This window comes from Dermacentor albipictus, chromosome 2 (assembly GCF_038994185.2).
Source record: "Dermacentor albipictus isolate Rhodes 1998 colony chromosome 2, USDA_Dalb.pri_finalv2, whole genome shotgun sequence".
Classification (NCBI taxonomy): domain Eukaryota; kingdom Metazoa; phylum Arthropoda; class Arachnida; order Ixodida; family Ixodidae; genus Dermacentor; species Dermacentor albipictus.
In genome coordinates, this window is record NC_091822.1 from 122,856,099 (window position 1) to 122,882,399 (window position 26,301).

Here is a 26,301-nt window from a genome sequence, read left to right on the forward strand (position 1 = left end):
GAGCCCCAGGCTAAAGGCTATTCGAAAGTGAGGGTTCCCCACAGTATTTTTGTAACTTCTGTTGTGGTTATTGTGTTGCACAAGGTGTCATTAAATGACGTAATTAAAACATTGCTGGCAATCCTATTAAAATATATAGTTTTTGTTCCACCACGTTCCGTCGTTCAAAAACAAGCATGACGACGACGACAACAACAGCAACAACTACGAGAAACGTTTTACATGAATCAGCTCACTCGCTGGCATCGTCATCGCTAAATGGTCCCGTCTTAAATATTCCTCCTGATTCCTCTTTTTTTACCAGCACCTACGTTTAGACGCCTTTATTGTTGAATTGTAAACAATTATCCATACTTTCCGTAGACGATTTCGACATGCAAATTTCGGTGAAACATGAGCAAATGCTTTCACGCCAATGCGAGGTGACGTCATCGTGCTTGTCCTGTAGAGTTCCCCGCCTAAATTTTCAGCTTCAGAGATCTGGTTTATCCTTAACTAACCTCTGCCCTTTCTCTAATGAACAAGAAACTACTGACCATTTCTTTCTTTAATGCCGCCGCTTCTCCTCCTTCTGCGGCATGTTCCTCATATTTCCAATTAGTAAACCGGGTTTAGCACTTGCAACACGAAACATTTTGTCTTCTGGTGCCTGTCAATGAGGCACAAGAAAACAAAATGTTTGGTGCTCGCTGTTCATTAAAGCATCTGGCAGGTTACTCTGCTAGGGTACCGACCATGGGACATTTTATTTTATTTTATTTTTACTCATCACTTTATTTTTACGTTTATTTATTTTAAGACATGGTAACACTAGTAACCCTGTGTTACCAGTGAATTGCCAAATGCTTCGTTCTGAATGGCGACCTGTCTCCTCCATCAGAAAAATGACATTAGAAATTACAGTGCGACAGCTCGCCCTGGCATTGAACACTCCGGAACTGCTGTCTTTCGGAGCGTCTATTCTTGGGCGCTCACACAGGAATGTGTGCATCATCGAAGAAAAAATTATTGTTGAATCAAACCGCTTTCATTGGTGACCATATTATTCCTTTCATCATCATCATCATATCATCATCAGCCTGGTTGCGCCCACTGCAGGGCAAAGGCCTCTCCTATGCTTCTCCAACAACCCCGGTCATGTACTAATTGTGGCCATGCCGTGCCTGCAAACTTCTTAATCTCATCCGCCCACCTAACTTTCTGCCGCCCCCTGCTACGCTTCCCTTCCCTTGGGATCCAGTCCGTAACCCTTAATGACCATCGGTTATCTTCCCTCCTCATTACATGTCCTGCCCATGCCCATATCTTTTTCTTGATTTCAACTAAGATGTCATTAACTCGCGTTTGTTCCCTCACCCAATCTGCTCTTTTCTTATCCCTTAACGTTACACCTATCATTCTTCTTTCCATAGCTCGTTGTGTCGTCCTCGATTTGAGTAGACCCCTTTTCGTAAGCCTCCAGGTTTCTGCCCCGTAGGTGAGTACTGGTAAGACACAGCTATTATATATTTTTCTCTTGAGGGATAATGGCAACCTGCTGTTCATGATTTGGGAATACCTGCCAAACGCACCCCAGCCCATTCTTAGTCTTCTGATTATTTCCGTCTCATGATCCGGATCCGCCGTCACTACCTGCCCTAAGTAGATGTATTCCCTTACGACTTCCAGTGCCTCGCTGCCTATTGTAAATTGCTGTTCTCTCCCGAGACTGTTAAGCATTACTTTAGTTTTCTGCAGATTAATTTTTAGACCCACTCTACTGCTTTGCCTCTCCAGGTCAGTGAGCATGCATTGCAATTGGTACCCTGAGTTACTAAGCAAGGCAATATCATCAGCGAATCGCAAGTTACTGAGGTATTCTCCATTAACTTTTATCCCCAATTCTTCCCAATCCAGGTCTCTGAATACCTCCTGTAAACCCGCTGTGAATAGCATTGGAGATATCGTATCTCCCTGCCTGACGCCTTTCTTTATTGGGATTTTGTTGCTTGCTTTATGGAGGACTACGGTGGCTGTGGAGCCGCTATAGATATCTTCCAGGATTTTTACATATGGCTCATCTATACCCTGATTCCGTAATGCCTCCATGACTGCTGAGGTTTCGACTGAATCAAACGCTTTCTCGTAATCAATGAAAGCCATATATAAGGGTTGGTTATATTCTGCACATTTCTCTATCACTTGATTGATAGTGTGAATATGGTCTATTGTTGAGTAGCCTTTACGGAATCCTGCCTGATCCTTTGGTTGACAGAAGTCTAAGGTGTTCCTGATTCTATTTGCAATTACCTTAGTAAATACTTTGTAGGCAACGGACAGTAAGCTGATCGGTCTATAATTTTTCAAGTCTTTGGCGTCCCCTTTCTTATGGATTAGGATTATGTTAGCGTTCTTCCATGATTTCGGTACGCTCGAGGTCATGAGGCATTGCGTATACAGGGTGGCCAGTTTCTCTAGAACAATCTGTCCACCATCCTTCAACAAATCTGCTGTTACCTGATCCTCCCCAGCTGCCTTCCCCCTTTGCATATCTCCTAAGGCTTTCTTTACTTCTTCCGGCGTTACCTTCGGGATTTCGAATTCCTCTAGACTATTTTTTCTTCCATTATCGTCGTGGGTGCCACTGGTACTGTATAAATCTCTATAGAACTCCTCAGCCACTTGAACTATCTCATCCATATTAGTAATGATATTGCCGGCTTTGTCTCTTAACGTATACATCTGATTCTTGCCAATTCCTAGTTTCTTCTTCACTGTTTTTAGGCTTCCTCCGTTCCTGAGAGCATGTTCAATTCTATCCATATTATACTTCCTTACGTCAGCTGTCTTACGCTTGTTGATTAACTTCGAAAGTTCTGCCAGTTCTATTCTAGCTGTAGGGTTAGATGCTTTCATACATTGGCGTTTCTTGATCAGATCTTTCGTCTCCTGCGATAGTTTGCTGGTATCCTGCCTAACGGAGTTACCACCGACTTTCATTGCACACTCCTTAATGATGCCGACAAGATTGTCGTTCATTGCTTCAACACTAAGGTCCTCTTCCTGAGTTAAAGCTGAATACCTGTTCTGTAGCTTGATCTGGAATTCCTCTATTTTCCCTCTTACCGCTAACTCATTGATCGGCTTCTTATGTACCAGTTTCTTCCGTTCCCTCCTCAGGTCTAGGCTAATTCGAGTTCTTACCATCCTGTGGTCACTGCAGCGCACCTTGCTGAGCACGTCTACATCTTGCGATGCCAGGTTTGATTGCCTGGGGCTCTTCAACTTTCACTTAATCTTGGTACAGGGACATTTCTTGCACTCCATCCCCATCAGAATGTGGCCATCAAAGGAGGGAGTTCAACCTGCTGCCCTTCAAATGCAAAAAGAAAAATTGCCTCTAGCTGTAGAAAAGACAAAAAATTTTTGGAGATAAGCATAACTTTCAGCAACTACAGATCATAGCCAACAGCTACCCACATTGCTTAACCCAAGAAAGTCAAAAACGCCATTCCACATCAAGGCAAATTAGAACAACTTAGAACAACTCCGGAACTGCTGTCTTTCGGAGCGTCTATTCTTGGGCGCTCACACAGGAATGTGTGCATCATCTTAGAAAAAATTATTGTTGAATCAAACCGCTTTCATTGGTGACCATTTTATTCCTTTCATTCCTCCTTTATTGCCTTATTTGTATTATTCATAATGTTTTTTCTTGATTGAATGAGTCTACCGAACCGTTTTGAATTTTCCTCGCTTAAACTTATGCAACAAAATTATAGATTTTTAAATTGATTTCCTGAACACATAAGCAAAGTGTGCCCGACTCTTGGCCAATCCCTGTGAGTGGGTAATCGCCAACCTCATCAAGGACATCATCATCATCATCATCTTCATCATCATCATCATCATCATCATCATGTTCTTCTTTAGCCCTTTTCGTATGTTGTCTGGCGTATGTTTCAATCCGACCATTGTGGTCAGTCCACCTGATGATTACGAGCCATATTTCGAGGCAACAACAAGAAACGTGCCTTGGACGATTCTCACAGTGGACATGGGCCACAGTAGTCTCATAAATAAGAAATTGAGAACGACGCGGGCCTGTCCAATGGTATATTTCAAGCAGTTTCAAGGCGCTCCTATTGGCAACGCTGCATGCTTGTTAGAGCGAAGATACGGGTAATGTCATTCAATCTCAAGGCATCAGTGCACACAAGACATCGTCTTTCCTTGGTTTCAAGTCAGACAGCAATGTACATTTCCCGTCACGTCCGTATGGCTAATTTCGTTCAAGTGGTTTTGAAACATTTATTAGCCACAAAACACTATCCAGACTAGGTTGGCCAAATTGAAGCTGCAGCTATAAACGCCGGAAGAACTGGCTCAAAAAGGCCTGGCTCCCTCAGAGTGAGTGTAAAGTGCCAACCGAGAAGGTGAGTCCTATCATGAATAATATCCAAAATATTTAAATGAGCGCAATTGAATTCAGCTAATATAAATGATAGCCAATTCCGTCAGCCTGAAGCAGTGGTTCTCAAACAGGTTGCCAGGTACTGCTTGTCCCGCTAGGTGGAAATTTGGTAAACATGAGTGCCACTCAATCTACATTACATCTAAATTTACAAACATTTATCCGCAAATTAATTATTTCTGAGGCAATTTACATCTCATTCGCCCTCCCAGTAACGGCTAAAAAACGAGACGTCACGTGCCTTTCACAGTAGGGCACGCCGTATCCCACTCATCACTGTTTTGCGCGCATGAATATGACCAGAGAAGATGGCTATTAGACCATGAAAATTTGCATACACGCGCTCGTGATTTCCTAAATTTCTGAAATATAGGTTGTGTGATCGCTAGCTTGTTCATCAGGCAACTGTTTCTAGGGGAACGAAGAAATTAAATGAGCCTTCTACTTTCCAAGGTAACACCCAGGTCGTTGCAAGGGATGTGGTACGCGCTTGACGCAGACTAGCTCGATTTCTGTTTGTTTTTTTCCTTGATATTTGTTGCATTACGTGGCGAAGTACTAACGGTGAAAAAGTAGGTACAGTTTCATAATGTTGTGAATGAATAGTAACGTAGACAACGCCTGCTTATTTGAAAAAGGAAGCAGTAGTGAATGCGATGCGCAAAAGAAAAGAAGTGGGCTCGACAGAGCTGGCCGACTCGTAGGGCGTACCGCTGCGTCAAGGCCAGAATATCCCACTCACAACTCTGTCTCTGCAAGTTCAGACCTGAATACAAAAAAAGGAGGACAGAGAACCTATGTAAATGCAGAAAAGGCGACTTCGTATACTGGACTTAGCTGGTTAACCACGACCGGAAGCACTGGGACGCTCCCTAGTGGCTTGCGTTCGGCTCAAAGGCGATTACGTAGCATTATCTACCGCAGCATTACGTCCTACTGCACAGTTTTAGTACTGCGCACGTAGCGTACGTACGCAACGGCGTTGCGCAACGGCGTCGCTACGTTCTGCAAAGTGCGCATGTGCAGAACGCGACGTGATGCGTGATGCGTGCGCGGCCGCGGCGTACGCACGCATCCGATTCTTGCGTGCGTACGTCGGGAGCCTCGCGTGCTGCTCTCGTGCTTCTCGTTTGTTCGGGAGAGCGCGAGACAAATGAGTTTGCCAGAATGGCAGCGTCAAAGGCGACCAGCGGAAGGCTGTACTTTTCAATGGCTTAACGATTTAGCTTTGCTCCGTGAAGTGAACGCGCAGAAGCCACACCTGGATCCTGCACGGTGGGAATGCATAGCAAAAATATGAGCTTTGTTTTTGAGAAAGTGTTCAGGGCGTGCTGTTTGCGCGAAAGGCTCGCCCTGCTTTTGGCGCAGTTCCTCGCAGATGACCGCGCGTGCCTCAGAAGGCAAGTATTCGGTTTTATTTTTCTCGATATGATTCGCGTATGATTCATCCGTATTAAATGTAGAGTCTCTCAAAGGCCTAAATATATAGTTCAACGAAGCGGGAACACGCCCACACGTCACATCACGTTAGCGAGATCAACAGCGTCTAGTTCCACCGACGGTTGCGGACGCGGCCAATGCGCTCTGACGCACCCGGCGAAAAGCATTGAATTACTCTGCAAGTACTAAAAGCCCCAACACGACAGGCGCTCCTACGTTCCGTAAAGCACTTGCGTGCTGCGTACGTATCGTCATGGCGCAGTACTAAAACTGTCCACTGTTGCGCCCGGTTTGGGCTGCAGTGCCGCATAATCATACAAGGCACTACGGGCAGCCAGATTTAACAAGCCCTACCTAACAGGGTAACAGATAAGTTAACTTTGCGGATTGGCTAATAAGTTTTAAAATACTGTTTTCTTTCATGCCTGAATCCGACAGTTGAAACCATCTGTTTTTAATGGTGTTGTTCCCGTAAAACCACTTCAATTTTTTTCTGTAATACACATCTGTTTTATTTTACGTCTGTCCCCCGCTTCCCGGCCTGTACATCTTCTTGTTGGGTGCGTGGAATTTTTAGCAGAAAGCAGCAGAAGTAAGGCTGTGGAAGCTTCACTACAGTACTCGGCCGGCGCCGGAGGCATCATCACAGAAATTGCTTCGTCAGCGTCCAAATGACTGAGCGCCTCACTTTCAGATCTTTTAAGTTAACCTAGTGAACTTTCAACACCTATTTAGTTCATGGATTAATCGATTTGCCTGCTCCATTCGATTCTTGGCAAGCCTGCCTTAGTGGGTATGCGCCACAGCTAAAGGTCTTCATCATCATTACAACCGCCACCACCATATCAGCACGCAGAGTAAGTGCCGTGTAGGTTTAGCTTTCAACTATGATAACAAAAGCAAAGCATTCGGCCCGCCCAACTTCGTTCACCCGATCTACCAGTCGGACACGGTGCCGCCACAGCCCGGGGCCGTGGAACAGGCGCGACGAATTTGAAATCCATGAGTATAGTCGCTCCAACGCTTCTTTTTATCTTCCAGCTCGGCCCGCGGCAAGCGGATACTGTATTCATGGCGTCTCCCCGCCTCTGTGGCAATGTGCGAGCCTGTAAGGCAAGTCCTCTTCCCCACGCCTTTCCAGAAGACCAAGCTTGTGCCTGTAGATCCCGACAGGTACCACGGGCTACGCGAAGCTGCGCTCGCACGTTACAGCCCCGATTGCAGACCCGAATGTCGCTACGCACCCCTAGAAACAGCCGCAGCTCGGCGTCAGCGATTACCTTCATTCGACAGGGGCCCCGAGAAGGCGTCGCCGTCTCTCTTCGGTCGGAAACTTCAGCGTTACTCAAGACCACGGAACCTGAGGCGTCCAGCTTCCAGCCGCTTCAGCGCAATAAGAAGGCCGTTCTGAATCATGAATATAACATCTAGTGCGCGATGTGATGAAATCGTGTTGTGACCCGGAGTACCGACGCAGCAGATTCAGTAGGTATATAACTTCCCAAAACCATGAGGTAAGCACCGACATCGTAGCCGAGTGTTTAGGACACTTGGCCCGTGTCGGCACATCCGTGGTTTCTAACCGCGGGTGGAAATTGTGGTATCACGACCCAGGTTGGCCTGTGGCATCAAGTCAGGGCCGGAACCCGGCTCCGCACCTCAGAGAGCCACCAGTTGGGTGCGGCGGATGCTTTCAATAGCCGAGGTAGGTAATCTCAGCGGAGCTGTGGGGGCTCGACCCCCATGGCCCCATGGCTAAAGGCTATTGGAAAGTGAGGGTTCGCCACAATTTTTTTTTCTTTGATAACTCTTGTAGGGGTGATTGGGTTTGACAAACGGTCATTAAAATATTTCTGTTAACATAATAAAAATATATCGTTTTTGTTTCGACAGCTTCTATTCCTCAAACAACAAAGATGACGACGACATCAATGACAAACATCAACAACAAGAACAATCCTTGGACCCCCATAGTGGGTATGCGCCATTGTTTGGGAGACGAGACGAGACGAGACAATCCTCACAGGACGGTTCGAAATCCATGGCCAGCCTTCCAAGCCTCTTGTCTTCCAAGCCACACTTTAACTGATTGTAGTGCTTGGTTTCTTATATAGGTGTGTTGGGGTTTTTTTTTTTCGGAGACCGTGAATGACAGCCTCCGGTCCCGGCCAGGGCTCGCCCTGGTCGGCTAGTCGTCCCACTGAGTCGTTGCCCCTGGAGTGTTTTCTTCGCAACCGAGTCAACTCCTTGCCCGTGGCGATCGTTGCCACATATGGTGGATTCATTCGGTTGACCGCATCAGAAGTCTTCCAGGAGGAGCTGCGCGGTATAACCGAACACTTCATTGACATCTTGGAGGTGAGGCGTTTTGGTATGAATGACATTCTGTGTAACTCATCTAATGTTCAGTACCTCGATGATTTGCTTAACTGCACGAGATTCGCTAAAGCTGCGGTTCGTGCTTTCGTGCCTCGACATCTCGCATGCGTGAAGGGCATTGTTCGAGTGCGCCCACCGATATCCCCCCTGAGGCCTTCGTGAATATGCTCTCTCCGACTGGTGTTGTTTCGGTTCACAGATGCAATATGTCAGTAGGTGATGACTGAGTTACAATTGAGAGCGTTATCGTTTCCTTCGCCTGTTTAACACGCCCGTCTGAAATGATGGCTTGGCCGTATTTGTTCCTGCTTGGAGGCCTTGACTTCTAGAACACTTCAGTGCCGAAACTGCTGGAAATTTGGGCACACTGCTAATGCCTGCGGATCTTCAGTGTGATGCTGTAATTGTGGCGGCTCTCATTCCACCTAAGCCTGCGATGTAGATACTCAGAGGTGTTGCTTATGCGATGGTTCTCATGGTGCTACGGATGCTACCTGACTCGCGCGAGGCCATGAAATGCAGGTGCTTGAGTTCGCGGAGAAACATTATTGTGCACGCGCGGAAGCAATAGCAGCAATTAAGAAGCGTGAAGTTGCTTACGCAGCCGCTTCATCCCATCAGTCCACATCACTAGAAGGACAGTTTCGGCCGCAGTAGCGGCAGCTATTGACAAGGCAATGCTATTAGTTATTGAGCGACTATTTAAAACCTTTGCCGAATTTGTAACCAAGAACATGAGTGCAAAATTCAACTGCCTCCTCCAATCGCACCTTGCTGCTGCAACCCCCACGCTTTCAGCTAGTATTACTGCGCAACATTAAACCGAAACAAACTTTGATAGTCAGGCAGAAGTTGCGTCTCATACCTCCGTGTGTTCTCGACTATCATTATCTGCCGGACGTAGCCATTCATTTGGGCACATGTGGCTTGGGACCATCAGCAGTCGCCGTGAGATTTCCCCACTTTCTCGCACTGATTCTCATTAATCTAGGCCGAAAAAAGGGAAAAACAGTGATCATCACGAGCAGGATGCGTTGAGTTGTGCGGTTGACTCATCCATTTTAGGATCGCCATAGCTTCATTAAAAGTCCTTCAATGAAATTGCCGCTCTGTATCCTCCGGTTATTTTGACCTTCTTTATCTAGTACACAAACCAATTCCAGATGTTATTTTACGTCGAGAATCATGACTTTAGTCTTACCATAGATTTACTATTAATAATTTTCAAACATTTCGTTTAGATAGCTCCGGTAGAGGCGGTGGGTGTGCTTGCAATAATCTCATCCAAAATGTACCATAAACTAACTGTCACTTTTTAACATGTGTCCAGACTACGAAATTTTAGGATTAGATTCCTTATGCGCTGGTTGTGTTGCGTTTACAGTAGCTAATGCAAATTTCCCGAACGGAGTCGAGGGCACTGATCACCTGGACTCGCTGGGCCAAAAATGTTCTAATCCAATGCTCCTGGCAGGAGACATTAATTCGCATCATAATTCTCGGGGACTTAAAGCGGATGCTTGTGGAATTGGAGGCATCACAACAATTTTCAATGTCATAATTCAGGTTGGAATATTTTCGACGTGGGTGGTTTTTTTTCTTCATTAGACTTGACTTTCTCTTCTGCTCATATGTCTATTTCATCTTGGGACATCTTTGATAATGGAACAAGTAGCGATTACTTACTCGTTACTTTTGAAATTTTGCTTTCATGTCAGGCTCCTATTCTATGGCATAGACGGCTCAATAATTATGAAACTTATAAATCTGCTATAAATTCAGGTCTACCAACGCTGACCACTTGTGATGAGCAACGGAGAGCTGACTCTGTGGTATCGCGTTTGAATTCTCCTGGTCAACCCGCTGAGCTTGTGGTTATGTCTGGAAACTCGCCGTCAATCTCATCTTGGTGGAATGAAGCTTGCACACGGGATTCCCAGACGAATAAAAGTAGCCTGGAAAAGTCTCCAATATAATCATTCAACTAAAAATTGGATGGATAATAAATTCTATGCAGCTGTGTTCAAAAGCACTGTGGCGATAGTTAAAGACGAAGAAAAAAAATGCGCTACATTCAACTTTGTCGAAGCCAGAAAGAAGATCGGCACTGTTTAGGTTTTTACGAAACAAAAATTTGTTGAACAGTCCTTATGGTCCCATTCTTCTATTTTATCACCCAAAGCAGCAGCGGATTCACCTAATGAGATCGCGAAAGGGCTTGAAGCACACTTTTCTTCACAGTGTCCCAGACCTAGGGGGTTTATACGTTCGGGATCTGAGTTTGTGAAAGTTTCCATGTCAGAATTATCCAATGTAATCTTAACTACATATCAGTCAGCTCCTAGACCAGACGGTATCACAACTCCTTTGATTAAATCATTGCTTAACTCTTTCCCAAATGAACTCTTGAATATAGTTAACTGTAACCTGCAATATACATGGACCTCGACTTCTTGGGAAATTGGAAAATCTTGGTATTACTTAAAAATCAAAACCTCGTATATATATATTGGGCAACATTCGACCAATTGCCCTTACTTTAAATCTAGTCAAAATTGTAGAAAAGGTAATCCATGTCCACCTCAATGACTTCACTTCTTCTCCAGGCATTCTGAGCTCGAGACAAGTAGGATATTGGCTTCAGTGTGCCATATGGTCAGCTCACGTTAATTTAGAAAGCCGCAGCCGACTCGCCGGACTATCAGGATATGTATCAGCATTGGTAACTTTATATATTTCCAAAGCATATGACAGTGTCGAACATGGAACTGCAATGTTTAGATTAGTAAGATGTGCTGTTCCAGACTATTTAGTGGGGCCTTGAATTTGGTTACTTTCAGGTAGAGAATTATTTTTTGTCGTGGATGGGGTGACATCGAGTACCTTTTAAACAGGAGAGAGGCGTACCACAGTGAATAGTTCTTTCACCATTTTTGTATAATATTTTGTTATCTTCTGTCCCAGTTCATCAATATTTTCAACTCTATCTCTATGCTGATGGAATTGCATTTTTCTCCTCATCACGGGATATCAATAAGTCATACCAAATTTTGCAATCATATTTGTCTGAGCTAGAGTCCTGGCTGGATGGACTGTCTTTTTCGCGTAACGTCAAGAAATGCTTGTTACTTGTGTTTCCATTGTCAAATCTTGTATTTATTTCTATTCATTACCGAAATGAACCGGTACCGCAAGTTGCAGCATTGAAATACTTAGGGATAAGTTATGATGGTAAGTTAAGCTGGGAGAAACAAATCGAATCAAGTCGTAGAAAATGGGAACGTGCAATGGCATTGTTGCGCCGGTTCAGTAATAAAAACACAGGGATGCGTATAGCTGTGTTGCTTATGATTTATAAACTTTACGTCCGCCCTATTCTCGAATTTGGCTGTGCTCTTTTTACATGATGTGCAGCATACAAACTACGACCTTTAATAGATCTTCCTAGATCTGATCTATCAATAACTAACCTGTGTTCTTTTTGTAATGAACCAGAAAGTATTGACCATTTCTTCGTTTTTTGCCGCCGCTTCTCCTCCTATAGCAAAATGTTCCTCATTTTTCAAACTAGAAAACTAGGTTTAGCATTTACAACACCTAACATTTTGTCTTTTGGTGTCTGTCATTTAGGCTCAAGCCACGGTTCGATGGTTTGTGCTCTGCAGCAGTTCATTGAAGCACCCGGAAGGCTACGCTGCTAGGGTACCTACCATGGGACATTTTATTTTATTGCTAATATTTTTCTTTTGCTTCTCTGTTTAATTTCTTTTTTTTATGTCTAGGTACTCACAATATCGGTGTTATTAGCTAATTGCCAAATGATTCGCTTTTGTGTTCGCGGTAAACCTTTTTGGAATGTTGTTGGGTGTTGACTTAATTCTATACAGTATGGTCAATCCTCCTCGTGGGTACGAGCCATGTTTTGAGGAAACAAGAAGAACAATCCTCACAGCAGGTATGCACCAGCGTATTCTCATAAATAAGATTCTGAGAACGACGCAAGCCCGTGCAATGATATGTGTCAAGCAGTTACTAGTGGTTCCTATTAGCAACGCCGCATTGTTTCAGCGAAGATACGGGTAATGTCTTTCGTCGTCAAGGCATCAGTGCACGCAAGACATCGTCTTCCCTCATTTTCAAGTCATCCAGTAATGTACATTTCCCTTCACGTCCGTATGGCTGCTTCCGTGAAAGTGGTTTTGAAATGTTTATAAGCTGCAAAGAATTCATTCTGACTTGATTGACCCAATTGAAGCTGCAGCTACACGAGCTAGTAGAGCTGGCTTAAAAGATGCGTGCCTTCCTCAGTGTGATTGTAATGTGCCGGCGGATAGGGTGAGTTAATTCCATCATGAATACTATGTAAAAGTACTTAAAACAGCACTAAAGAATTCAGCAATTATATGTAATAGCGAAGTCCGTCAGCCTGAAGCAGTGGTTCTCAAACAATGGTCGCCACGGGTTGCTTGTCCTGCTAGCTGGTTATTTGGGAAACATTATGAGTACACCTCAATCTACATTATGTCTAGTTTACAAGTATTGTGCCATATAATAATTATTTCTTAGGCAATTTGCACCTCATTCGCACTCTCTGTGACGGTTAAAAACTGTGACGTGACGTGCCTTTCACACTACATAGTGCACGCCGAAAAGCGCTCATCACTGCTTTGCTTGCATGAAGATGTCCAGAGGAGATGGCCATTGGACCATGAAAATTTTCAGTTATGCGCTCGTGATTTCGTGAAATGCACAAAGACAGCTTGTGTGAGCTTGTTGAGCACGCAACTGTTTCTAGAGCAACGAAGAAATTAAATCAAGCCTTCTGCTTTCCAAGGCAACGCCGCAGAACATTGCATGGGTTGTGGTGCGCGCTTGACATAGGCCCCGTGAATTTCTGTTTGTTCTTTTCCTTGGCGTTTGTTGCATTACGTGGCGAAGTAGCGACGGTGAGGAAGCAGGTACACTTTCGTAAAGTGAGAATAACTACTAACGTAGAGAGTAAGGCCTGCTTAAGTGGAATAAATTCACGGACGATTACGACACTCCCTAATTCGAAATTTTAGCGCAGCAGTATACGTGTTTCCATTTCGCATTTCCATTGGCTGGTGCGGACACCATCTCTCGTGTGGTATATTCCAAAAGGAGAGAAGTGAGGCGTGACTGCCTCGCTAATCAGGAGATCACGAGAGGCAGCGCGTGGGTGACGCGTGAGCGCGTTTCACAGCAGCCGCCGCAGACACACTTCCGCTCATGCAGTGCTTTGTTTCCATATATGGTACCAGTGGACACGCTCGCCGCACGCCATCGGTGAACGGATGAGGGCGCGCAACTCTGGCGCCATCTCGTAGCAGTCATCGCCGAAGAGCCTGTCTTGCACGACACTACGCTTCTTTTCTCTTACTTTCGCCATACCCTCCTTCTCCGCTTTCCTCCTCGCGCTCTCATCGCTATGTATTTCACCGCAACGCTGCGCTACGCGTTCGCTCTTTCATCCTTCGCTGTGTTAGTTCGCTTGGTTACGCCGACGGACGACGCCGCGAAACGCAGGAGCGGGCGCCTAGGAACTGCGCTCTAACAACATCGGCGGTGAATGCGATGCACAAAAGAAAAGGACTCGGCTGGACAGAGCAGCGACATTCGCAACTAAGAAGTGGTATCGAAAAGTTACAAGACTGGGTCTGTATTGAAGAAAGTATTTTATTTATGTGCGTTCAGACACTCTCACCTTCGAAACAGTTCTCTTGTGCTGCAATACAACGCTCCGAACGTTACTATCAATTTGAGAATATGTCCTGACCGTTTTTTCACCGGAATGAGTCGAGAACCCTTCTGCGACTCGAACTTGAGAAAGAAATTCGTGGCAGAATAGCGACTTTCGAGCTGGGTTTTTAATTTTGGGAAAATATTAAACTAAGCGGAAGCCAAGTGAGACGAAGGGTGAAAACGATGTTGTTTCCAACGAGAAATTTGCGTGTGCAGATTTATGTATGACAGGGTGCATTTTCTTCGTGCAGCATCGCCCGCCTCGTGCGCCCCAGACCGGACCGTTGTCGCCAAACATTCTCCGTCAAACACCATAAAATTTGGCAGTAAGTCTCTCTGTTCTAAGTCTGACCATTCGGGACGAATGCCTGATGCATAATGCCGCGAATGCGGTATTGTGACGCATATCCACATTAATATCAACTTGATAGGAACTGTGTGGCTGACACCATTTACGATATATGCGCCGTCACACTTGTGGTAAAAGTGCACTGTCATTCCACTTACCTTCTTAAGAAAACGTCGTTTTATACACTCTAGCACAAAAGCGGAACGACAATAAGTTTCTCTGCAAAGTTCGGGAATCAAAAACTCGAAACTGATGCCAGTCTGAGAATTCATTCGAAGTGAATCCACCTTGCGAGCTCCCCGGCTGTAATTTGTAAATTTCAATATGTGCCATAAGGTAATTATCTAAAATCTTAATTAGTGATTTTTTGTTAATTACTCGATTATGCATTTTCATTTTTTTTGTGCAAGTAATGTGCGCCTCTTCGCGTAGACCCGGTCATGGTCTCGAATTGTGCAATCTGTCACAGGCAAATTTCTTTAAATGTTTGAAAGTGTTCGCTGAAACACCCAGACAGTACAATAATTCGGCAAATGCCTGCCATCACTCGTGGAGATGGAAGCAATGTGTTTTCTGAGGCGATTATTATTACACTACCCGATTTGGCCGATGTAAACCTTACCGGATACCAGCATCAAGCAAGGTGCATACTCGACAACAATATTCGAACTACACGTGCTGATTCTTTGCGTTTGCTGGCTGCATGGTCTTTCTCTACATAACCCATTCCATTTTTGCGGAGCCGATAGCACCATGCCCGCGTCATACCTGCCCCTCATTATCGTAAATTTGCGTGAGGTATCGCAGTCCTTACAGCCAGTTCTCAATCCTCGTAGGAAGCCCTCAGAAGCCGGCCACGTGCTCCCAGTCAACAGTGTATACTGTCGAGTTTGCGTATCGTGGTCTTATAGTCTGGCGTCACAGAAAGGGTTGCGCTGTAGCATGCGTCGCCGTAGCGTCTCGGAAAGAGGTATACAGCTGGCCTACGCTACCGGAGCATCACACCGAGCTCGGTAAGCGGGCATATGCGGTCGTCCGTATACTTTCATGACGGGAGATGATGGCTCGGCGAGGAGTTGCGAGGATGAGATGTTGAAGGGGCGGAACATGGAATTTATTCTCACGGGATAATTACGGCAGACTTTGTACGACTAAGCACAAACTCGTACTGTCAGGACTTGCGAGCGCAGCACATGTCGTATTGTAGCACGCAGTCGCTATCGTTCTCGGAGCACATTCTGTCGGGAGGAGCACACGTGCACATTCTGACAGGGCATTCTGAATTCTGGAGGAGCACGGTATCAGCACGCGTAGATGGCTTCATAAATAGCTTCCGTATTTCCTATGGATCACTCGCTAGGGAAATAGGTCATGTCCCAGTCAGCCAATTCGACGGGTCACGTAGATGTCACAAAACTCCGCCTCCGAGGGGTCCACACCATGCACACCCGCTGTCCCTAAGGTGATTGTGGAAAGGGGGAAGCAAGTACCCCAGACGCATTGTTGCCGCGACGACAGGGCGAGGTGAACGACACATTAAGCTGCCAGAAAGAAAGCCGCTCCCCAAAACCCCCAACCACATTACTTCACTGGCTTAATGGGTTGACGTAACGCACAACACTTGGCTTTGTTAATTAGCGGCCTCTTGGGTGCGACCGGCTTGGCCCGCTTCTTTGGCAATCAGCCCACACCTTGAAAAACACGTGTCTCCAAAGATGGCGTGCACAGTGACGTCACGGGTAAGTGGCTCTTGTAGGACTTCTGAATTCGTCAGCATCTCAGTACCCACATACCTGCCAACTGCTCCTAGTTTTTCGTAGAGTTTACGAATTGGTACCCGTTTTACGATTTCAGGAATGCTGCGTCATGTTTTATGAAAAATTATTTCGGCTTGTGAAAACGTCGCGCAGGTCGGTCTTCATACCTTGCTTCGCAAGTCTTTGATAATTGAAAGGATGCATAAGGACGTTTGTCTGGGCAGGTCTAAATAAAGAAGTTAAAAAGTTAAGAAGTTAAAGCAGGTGAAATTGGCATCAGCTAAGTCGCTGAAAAAGTCACCGTGATCTAGAAACAGTTTTGTCCTTTCATTTAGCGGTGTTTACATGAATGCGATATAGTAGCGTATCGAATTTCTGAGCACATCACGGCAATGCTATGCGACAGTGCTTACACGTGGTGGATCGCACTTCGTCCGAATCAAGCCGTAGCCTATTTCCAACGATTACATATCGTCGGTGAATGTGGGGAGAGCCACACGCCAGCAGCCGTCTCACTTTCCCTCTCTCCCCCGATGCGATACACCAGCGTTTACATGCACCGCATGACTCGACTTACCAATTTCAATCTACCCTCTCGTGGCGCATTAATGCGATTTGTCTTCCCAGCGCATTACCGCCGTTTACAAAGATGCGGTGCGCTAGAAATGCGATGCGATGCGCCACTGTCGCGTTCACGCAAGCGCGGCCATTATTTGCTGTTCCGCGTTTGACTGCTGCTCGGTGTGCTGCGTTTAAAGCTAAATCATCGCCCAGGGCAAGATTTACAATAATGCAACTCTCAAAATGTTTGCACTCTTAAGGGTGTTTTCTTGTTGCACTGTAACACCCTTACCGTTAGGGCCTTAAAAAAATTTATAGAGGACAACAGCGGAGCTCCAACGAGACTTGCGATAACAAAAGACATAGTTGAAAACTATTTAATCACTCTGACAGCCTTGGGTGCATATAAATATCCGACAGGAGAGTTTCCTATCTCTCCCTGTGAAATCCTCTTGTCGGATATTTCTGTGCGCCAAAGGCTGTCAGAATGAGTACATGGTTTTCAACTACGTCTTTTGTCATCGCACGTCTCGTCAGAGCACCACTGTTGTCCTCTATAAAACTTTTTAAGGCCCTAACGGTAAGGGTGTTGCAGTGCGACATGAAAACACCCTTAAGGGTATAAAATTTTTTTAGAGTGTACGGCCAATGTAGAGCACGGAACTCCTTGATTTCACTACATGCGAAAATTCACTACTCTTGAAAGACAATGTTTCAGAAACAGCAGTTGTGCTCGAACCGAATTTCGGTGGTGCTCAGTTGATCTCGCACAGTGCAAAAGGCTTCGAGAACTCTGACACTCAAGCTAAATCTTATCGACCTTCATTTCTCTTCGTTCACGGGACACTACATTAGAAATTTTCTCGCGAATGCTGGTCGGATCTTGTTGGCGAGTTCGCAATTTAGCCTTATCAAGGAGCTCATGGGGATACGAAGGATGATGCGCCAAAAAACGAGATATCTGCGAGAAGTGCGCCCTCACCTGTGAGGTCTTCCTGGGTGTCGTGCTTGAAGAGCGGTGGCAGCACGGGCATCACGATGGCCGGCGACACTCCGCTCGTCTCGTCCGGTTGCTGCCAGAACGACTGCGGCAGCGCGCGAAGTTTCATCGGCAGCGGCTCTGCGGAAATCGACGGGCGATGATCGCTGCGCATTTCGCTCGTATTATGCCGAGCAACAAGAAAAGCTGCAAAATTCAGACTTAAAAAAATCACTTCGCAGGAAACGAGCTTTGTGATTATACTTGCGCGTTCATTATAGACTAGAAATATAGCGTGAGCACTGAAAGAAAGGTTTGACCACAGGATCGTAAATCTGCGACACGCAAGAGATATCGTAGAAATGCTTTACTTTTCATTATTCAAATAGAACTCTTGACTGCGTCGCATTTTCGTCGCGTATGTTTGCGGTTCAGGGCCGAGACGATGAGATAACCCGATTCCAGTGCGCACTTGGCTTATCATGTTGTCTATCGTGTTTGGCCGGATACCGTTTCGATGATAGCCAGTATCTATATGGTGGGTTTTTATGAGTGCTGCATTTGTGGGCACATCTGAGAAACCATCATGAAGCACACACATTATTCAGCAGGTGGAAGTCGTTGGGTACCTGATAACCGCCGATTGTGTTCGTGCAAAGCGAAGTGATGTGGCTGAATTTCTAATTGAAATATCTGATAAATTTGGTACACATTGAAAAGAAAGTTAGGTTCTTGAATTTTATGCGCCAGAATCGCTACCTGATTATGAGACATGCCGTAGCAGGGGACCCCGGACTAATTTCGGCCACCCGGGCTTTTTTAACCCGGTTGTTCGAAATTAGTTCTATTAGTTACAACCTCAAGATGGTAAAGTGTAATGACGCAAAAGAAAGCGCGCAGCAAATATTTGTTGCTGACCGAAGTGCCAAATTTAATTTAGAGAAAAGAAAACGCAGTAAATAAACTATGTTCTGTCAACTGTGGCCCAACGCACTATTTTCAGATAACAGATGCAGTGTTCTAGCAAGTGAGCCACGGCGGTGGCTGTTTCCATCTTGACAATCTTGAGTATGTAGGTACGTGTACAAGGTCTAATAAAGGGGTGTTTTTCAGTGTGACACGCAGCCATTGGCTGACGCGAAAAATTATTTAGAACGATGTAACGATGTTCGCGAGATTTGGGAGGACGCATCTTATCACATGCTCACACAGGTTACTTAACAGCATCAAACCTACCGCATTCAAGACGCCAGCTGCGTAACGAACTGCTTGAATCTATAAGTACACGAGCGTACATAAACATTTCGCCCCCCCATAGAAACTTCATCCCAGCGACCTCGTGTTTAGTAACGCAGCGCTACAGCCACTAAGCCACCGCGGTTGGTAAAGCATAAGACAGAAAAAGTAATGCAGCAGTACTGCAGGAGCTGAAAAGCGCGTGCAGTCGCTGTACATTCTCATCTCCCTCTCTTTCTCTATGCGCGACGTATACAGAAAGCTCGCAGTTTCCTTCAAAAGTATTGGGTTTGACGTCCCAAAATTGCACGTTAGGTCACGAAGGGGAGGCGGGGGGCGGCGCAGGGACTCCGTAGTACAGGGCTCCGTAACTAATTTCGATCACCTGGTGTTCGTTAACGAGCACCTAAGGTTAAGTAAACCAGCGTCATTGCGTCTTCGTTCTCATCGAAACGCTGCTGCCGCGTCATGGTAACGAACCCGCGACACCGTGCTCAGCAGCATAGAACGCCATAGCCACAGCATCACCATGACCGGTGCACTTTCTTCGCGTGACGGAAGTACTTTTACGTTGGTGCAGCGGCGACTTCCCGCTTCGCTAACGGTGCGAGCACCGTCGCTCTTCCCTCTTAGCCAGGATCGTCCGGTCTGAGGGAGAATGATAGCGAGACACTCTATATCAAGGCCCTCTGGCACTTAGGCGTAAATTTTGTACCCACCACTATCCACCAGTGCAGCGTCAAGCACTCGATATCTCGTCTGATTACCTTGACTCAGCTACCTGATATCCAAAAACCCTATTGCTGTGATTCAAACTCTAATGTGCATCATATAAAAAAGCAAGCAGTGAAATCAAGGTGGCAAGTGGACGAATCCGACTCAAAAGTGAAATCAAGATATTAAGTTGTATTGTTATTTCTTGTTATTATTTTTCTTTCACTTTCTTTTGTCTTCCTTTTTCTTTTTTGTGTGGCCTTTATTTCCGATCCCCCTTCCCTTTCTGATTAGTAAGTAGCCGAATACTTTTACAGAGGCAAAGCGTTCTGATATTAAGGAACTCTGTCTCGTTCTGTTGTAAGGGCCGGAACAAACAAATGAAATGAACATTGTACCGAATAGGATATAGTATTGAAAATACGGCAAATGTTGTATCTAGCTCCTCCCAGAAACGCAATGTTTCGCCGCTGAACGAAGCCTCCGAAACTGATTTAACAGTGTGTTTTCGTGTGCATGGTTTGCTTTTTTCTTCTAGTTATTATATTAATTTATTTTTATTCTTAATTTTGTAAGCACTTCAGACATACCTATCAAGACGCGAGATCCTAAACAGCTAAGCTAAAGTTACCGTATTTTTATTACGACTTACCATTAAAACGCCCTTGTCGCGGTATCTGGAATCGGGGGAACTTAAATAAATGAAAAAGTAAAGCATTAGTTAATTTTAAAAGACACATCCATAAACCAAGGGCAAACTTAAAAGCTGCGTTCTGGGTGAGTCGCCAACGATCGAAAACATGTCGCTTTCTACCTTCACATTACCACCGAGGGGTCACGGGCGACGACAGTGAGGCGATGAAAGCGGTAGAAAAGCGGACGCTTGCAAAAACAAAAGAAAAACGCATTGCGTTTATCGCGCCAGTTTAAAAGAAAGGTTAAAAAAAGTAAAAAAGAACGGATGTCCGGCGTCCTGGTGTGGCCCACGAGCGAGTCATGTGCACAGGCCAGCGAAATGGCCTTGCCCTCGCCGCCACGCTGACTGCAATAACGAATGCACTGCTGGGAGCGCTCGTATTGATTGGCCGTGGCAAAGTGCCCTCTCGCCAACGTTGAAGGTCAGCCAGCGGCGGCGCCCATTGGAGAATTGCCACGCTTCCAGGTATACGGCGCCGTGTTTTCCCCCCCTGGATTGGCGGGAAATTCCTCCGATTGCGCTAATGGCTCCGCGTACGCAGCAGCGCCCGCTATCAGTGCGCAGCGACTGGTTATGCAGTGCACGGGCGGGAGAAGCGACAACCACCGGCTTGCGAGTTGCGAGCAGTATAGCGTGAACTTTGATCCTTTTTTTTTTCTCACCCCTATTTTTCACGCATGGCGGAACCTATAGCAACCAGTTCTATAGAAAGGGGAGGGGTGGGGGGGGTGGGGGGGGGTGGGGGGGGGGGCTTGGATATCAGTATCATGGAGAACCTGTGTCCGACGTGCTTGAGCTTTCAGCTGTGCAGCTTCACGTCGTACCGAAAAGCGAAGCAGAAGTTTACATCATCTGGCTTTCCACTACCGTTAGAAATGCGCACGAAGGCTGCCCCAACTGAGTGAAGCCAACGACGAGACTATAACGCAGGGGTGCGCTCAAACAGAACCCGCAGGTCCTCGCTACGACCGGTTGCGTGTCCTAGTTGTCAATATAATCGGTTGCGGCTGATTAGTTACGTACTAAAGAGCAATTACCGGGCATCACAATTAGTCAGCTTATGACCACGTGTTCATTACAACGTCGCCATGTGCGTTGTCACCTGATTATAGTGTTTATTTGAGGAGATAACAACGGCGCAGTTAACCTAACAGCATTTAGGTGAGCCAGAATATTTATTTATTTATTTATTTATTTATTTATTTATTTATTTATTTATTTATTTATTTATTTATTTATTTATTTATTTATTTATTTATTTATGTCAACTTAAATGTTATGTCTCATCTTGTGTAGAAAGTAGGTCATTGTCAAAAGGTATTATCTATCATAATAGCTGTTTTTGTTATTGTTATTATGTACTGTGCTTTTACTGTGTACTCACTTCATTAGTCCTGGGAATATCCCTTATCTTGCTTGATTCTTCGGTCAAAAATGTGGTATCACTTCGAAGATGTATTTTCGCTTTTTGCCTACGTAGAACCATGGCAATTATTACTACCACGAAACTGCAGTGAGACCTGAAACCGCTTGTTTCGTGTGTGTTGGAATGCCATAGTTTTCTGCTTGCTGAAGCTCAAAATGCTGCAAGGAATACATGAAGAGCGAATGTTAAAACACAACAGTTTAGAATCATTTTGCCTTGCTCTAATATCGTTTATGTAATTAAAATACCGCAGTTATGAAATATGCCTGACATATCCTTATGAATGACAACATTGCAGGCTATATTATAATAATTCGGTTGCGCAACCGTCACCTTATCAAATAAGTCATTCGCGAGAATGCAAAGCGTGCAGCGCCTGTAAAGCGTGCACCACTGCACACATAGTAAATAAAAGGAGAAGCGTGGTTAAATTTTTGCAGGCAACGTATGCGGGAACTTTCAGACGATCTCCGTTCTCATTCTTTCTTCTGAAAGAAATGTTTACATTGTTAAATCGGACAAAATATGCATGCAGTCGACAATATGGCTCCACTTAATGACATATCAAAAGAGAAACATGCAGCCCCAATGAGTAAGAAAAGGTGGAATAAACTGAGATCAAGGTTCACGGGTTGTTAGTGCATACACACTGCCGCCTAAGACGCATGTGCACACGTCCTAGGTAAAGAACGGCAGCAATGCACGCGAGCTGCCATCATATCAATGTCACATTAGGGAGTACTTAGTCATGCTAGGCTGCGCCAGGTGCCTTTGAGCTACCAGAAGTGCCTTTCAGGCGTTCGAGATCTATTACTGCTGAATGCACTCTAGGCACGAAGGCTGGCGCAGGAAAAATGAAACATACACAAAGGACGGAGAAAGGCGTGGCGTGAGATAAGGAAATAAGTGTGGTGGTGAACGTTGTGACAATCTTTCTTTCTTTGCGCGTATGCGACCAACATGGCTTATTGATGGGGGAAGTCATCCTGCATGACTTACTTCATTCTTTTTTTTTTCTTGTGCCCGCGTAGCGATAACGAAGGTAGTACATACCTCGTAAATGTGTATACAGCGTCGGATTCTTATCCCTGTGTTATGGCAAGACTCGGCGCGTGGAAAGGAGGGAAAAGGGAGGAGGTGGCGGGAAGGGGGGTGTAAATGACTTGTGAGGGCAAGTAAGATAGATCAGTGGCTGTTGAAGTGCGAGAAAGCTTGACTTTCCGTCTGTGTATTTAATTGTGATAAAATATCGCACGCTCTTGCTAAAGGAAAACATTGGAGGCTCTATAAGGTGAATACTAGCTGCAGGAGATACCGTTCTGAAGCTGGGGCAGGAATGGGGAGCTCAATTAGAAGGATTTAAGGAACGGGCGGTGAAGATGGGGAAGGCAAGCGTTCAAATTTCAATTATAGTGCGTGCCTATGATGACAACGACGATTTAATCGTGCAGGCAGCACTAAGGGATAGCTAAATAACATATCTTTTTGACGATTCATGCTCGTTGTTTGATAACTCTGTGAAGTAGCTCAGTCCGTAACAATTCGGCTCGTTACTATGTTTGGTACCACTTAGGCCAGAAGTTTCCATGTCGCGAACCCGTTTGTTCAACACATTAACCCAATAAAACAAAGTTCTCATGATACACGTTTCAGAAATCAACTTCTCCCAAGTCAAATTCATAGGCTCTTCTTCGCACTGCAAGACAAGGCGTTCCGCCGAATGTCTGAAAGTGGGCATTGGTGTGCGAGGCGTAGCAGCAATACATTTCTACATGACAGCGGTGACCTGCTGTTTTTTGGTGGACGTGTGTACAAGTGCATTTTTTGAGCTAGCGCTTAAGAGACGGAGTGCCAAAAATATCTTACGTTTGTTCTGAAAGTTTGAGCCATTGCGTATACGGAAACCCCTCACAACTCTCTCGTTAAGTTCTTGAATAAAATGTTTCTAACACCATCACCGAATTCAAGCTCTTTCGCAATACTGCATGAAAACACCCTTATAGCTTATTTACGGCGAAAAGTTTAAAACACTTCGCTGCTGAGTCTATTCTTTGCATTCTTCTGTTGTTGTTGTTGTTCTGGTACGTAAATTCGCTAGTGCATACGTGAAGTTCGTGGCCCAAAGTTTTGAAACTAACGTATACTGTTAACAGTAGGTGGAGGAGGGAGCAGGGGGAGGTTACATCGCGCTTAGTTTGATCGGCACTGAATTGCCAGGTTTGCGTCGGAGGGGCAAGGAAGACGACGCCCCAGAATCCCAGCACCTCCCTAAACTTTGGTTCCGCCAGCGATTCGAATCGGGACAGACAAAGACATAAATTTGGAAATGCGAACGCAGCCACCGTTTCGTATACGGGCGCTTACCTTTCTTGGGTTTCGCTCTGACTCGCGTCGCGACGGAGCGTCCTTCGTTCAACGCGCTGACGTCGTTGACGCTGATGACGCTGCCCTTGCGGAGTCCGGTCGACTTGTTCCCTCCTTTGGCGGCCGCTTTCTTCTCGGACACCCCTGGCCCGGTAACCGCGCCAGAAGCCGCGGCAGTTGCGGTCACGGAGTGTCCGTGGTGCTCGAAGCCGGGCGTCCGCACGTAGACCGGTCCCGAAGCCGTGCTGCTTCCACCGGGCGACGCCACATTGTCGTAGTCTGGCGACACGCCGCTCAGCCACGGCTGTTCTTCGTCGGGCAGGCTCGCCGAGGCGACGTCGCTGAGCCAGCCCTCGCGAGCACCCGGCTCGGGCGAATCGTGGCATATGAGGCCGCTGTCCACCGAGCCTCGACCACTGTCCTCGTCCTCGGACGGCAGGCCCTTGGGGTGACGCAACTTGCTCATGGTCCTTGTCAGGCGGCTTGCACAAATTCTCGCGAGTGTTGCGCGTCCCGAAAAAAAAAATACGGTAGCTTCAAAAAGAAAAGGAAAGGAAACAATACTGACTGAACTAAGTGCTCGGGGCAGCGTCGCACGCACGCCTTACCTCCTTTAGGCACTTTCCGTACAGATGCCGCGCTCGTTGAAAGCTGCTGGATCTACTCGCGTTGCCGATGTATATATACAAGATATTAAACTGTCCTTCGCTGCTGAAACTGCGAGGGCGTACTTTCTTTTTAGGTTATTCGAGAAGGTCAGCGCAAAGATGTTCGTAAGCGACAGCTTTTGTCAACGCCAGTGATCATGGTCACACGGAGGTACAGGTCACGGTCGGCACACATCGTTGGTTTTTTTTTCAGCCGGAGACAGTCCAGCAGTCCCACCGTACAACGCAACGCGCGTTCAGTCCTCTCGACACCGAATAAGTGACGCTGCTCAGCACCACGGGGAGGCCGGCTTCAGACCGCGCATTCAGGCACAAACAACGACGAATGTACGGATCTGACGCCATGCCGCGCTGACGTCATCCATCGGCGCGGCGCACGTCCTTTGTCCAAGAAGATTCATCGATAGCCAGGTGCGAGAAACGAGTCTCAACGCGCGCCACAAATCGAAGACCAAACGGCGCTCAAGTTTTTCCTGCCACCACTTGCACGATTGTCACGTGGCTATCACTGACCCGCGACGTCTGTCGCGAGTATATACCGACGCGATACCGAGTCGACACGGGCCGTGACTCGTGCGACTGTGGTCTCGCTCGCGCCGTACTACGTGTCGATTCCACGTGCGTCAGCAGCGGGACGTCTGGTTCGGGAGGTGGTGACGGCCGAAACTCAACAGCAGGAATGCGCCCGTGTGTTTTGAGGCGCACCGGGTGCGGTTGCCATGGGCACGGAATAGTGGCGCTCTGAGCGCGTCGTCCTGTGGAGGTGCACCGGGGCGTCGCTTTATGCTGGTCAGGTCTACGTGTGCGCGGTGCCGTTATGTAAGCGTCGTGTGTACACGGTATGCTATGGGTACGCCTGCTCCTTCGCGAGATGCGACGCGCAACTGGAACCCGGTGACATGTTTGTCACGTGCGTTTGGGTGTTCGCGGAAGCTTGCGGTCACCTTGTGTGGCGTGTTACGCGAGCTACTGTTGCATGAAGGTCGCATTTTGCCGCGGGACGACGTCGCTCCAGTGGGAAAATGTTGACACACCTGGCGAACTCACCGGTGTGAAGACGGTGCTTAGTGATCGGAGTGTTGGTATGCGCTTCGAGTCCATAACATTTGCACTCGTGGCTCCGAATTACCTACTGTGACTCGTTTCGAAGCATATACAGGGTGTTCCAACTATGTTCCGCAGAACTACTACGTCAATCATGCACCAAGATTTGAAAATATGCAAACGGCCACGTAGCTGGGCAGAACCAAGGTAGTGTTGTTTGCCGTCGCTTGGAGATACTCAGTTTATTTTTTGCATTCCGCCTATAATTACGTAAATAATCTTAATTAATTAATCAACTTCTGAAATTTTATAATTAGAGGAAAAGTGTCAATGAAAAAACTATAGTGACATGAAAAGCTCCTGCTACGTCTTTCTGTTGCTCAATACGTGCTACATAAAAGTGTTTTTCCGAGCGCGAAAGAAGCCCGCGAATGCACGCAAAATGCATCGAACGGCCAGTCGCATGGCAAT

At 46.2% G+C, this 26,301-nt stretch overlaps 1 protein-coding gene across 1 annotated transcript in view; it reads right to left on the reverse strand.

Annotated features, from left to right (window-relative positions):
• The window catches only part of LOC135910747 (uncharacterized), an 89,396-nt gene extending 64,315 nt beyond the window's left edge, over window positions 1–25,081 (reverse strand). The window contains exons 1-2 of the mRNA XM_065442823.2: window positions 24,119–25,081; window positions 17,685–17,822 (exon numbers count right to left, since the gene is read on the reverse strand). Of these exons, the coding sequence (XP_065298895.1) occupies window positions 17,685–17,822; window positions 24,119–24,584 (604 nt within the window). The 5' untranslated portion in view covers window positions 24,585–25,081. The remainder of the gene's footprint in view (window positions 1–17,684; window positions 17,823–24,118) is intronic.
• Between the last annotated feature and the right edge of the window lie 1,220 nt (window positions 25,082–26,301).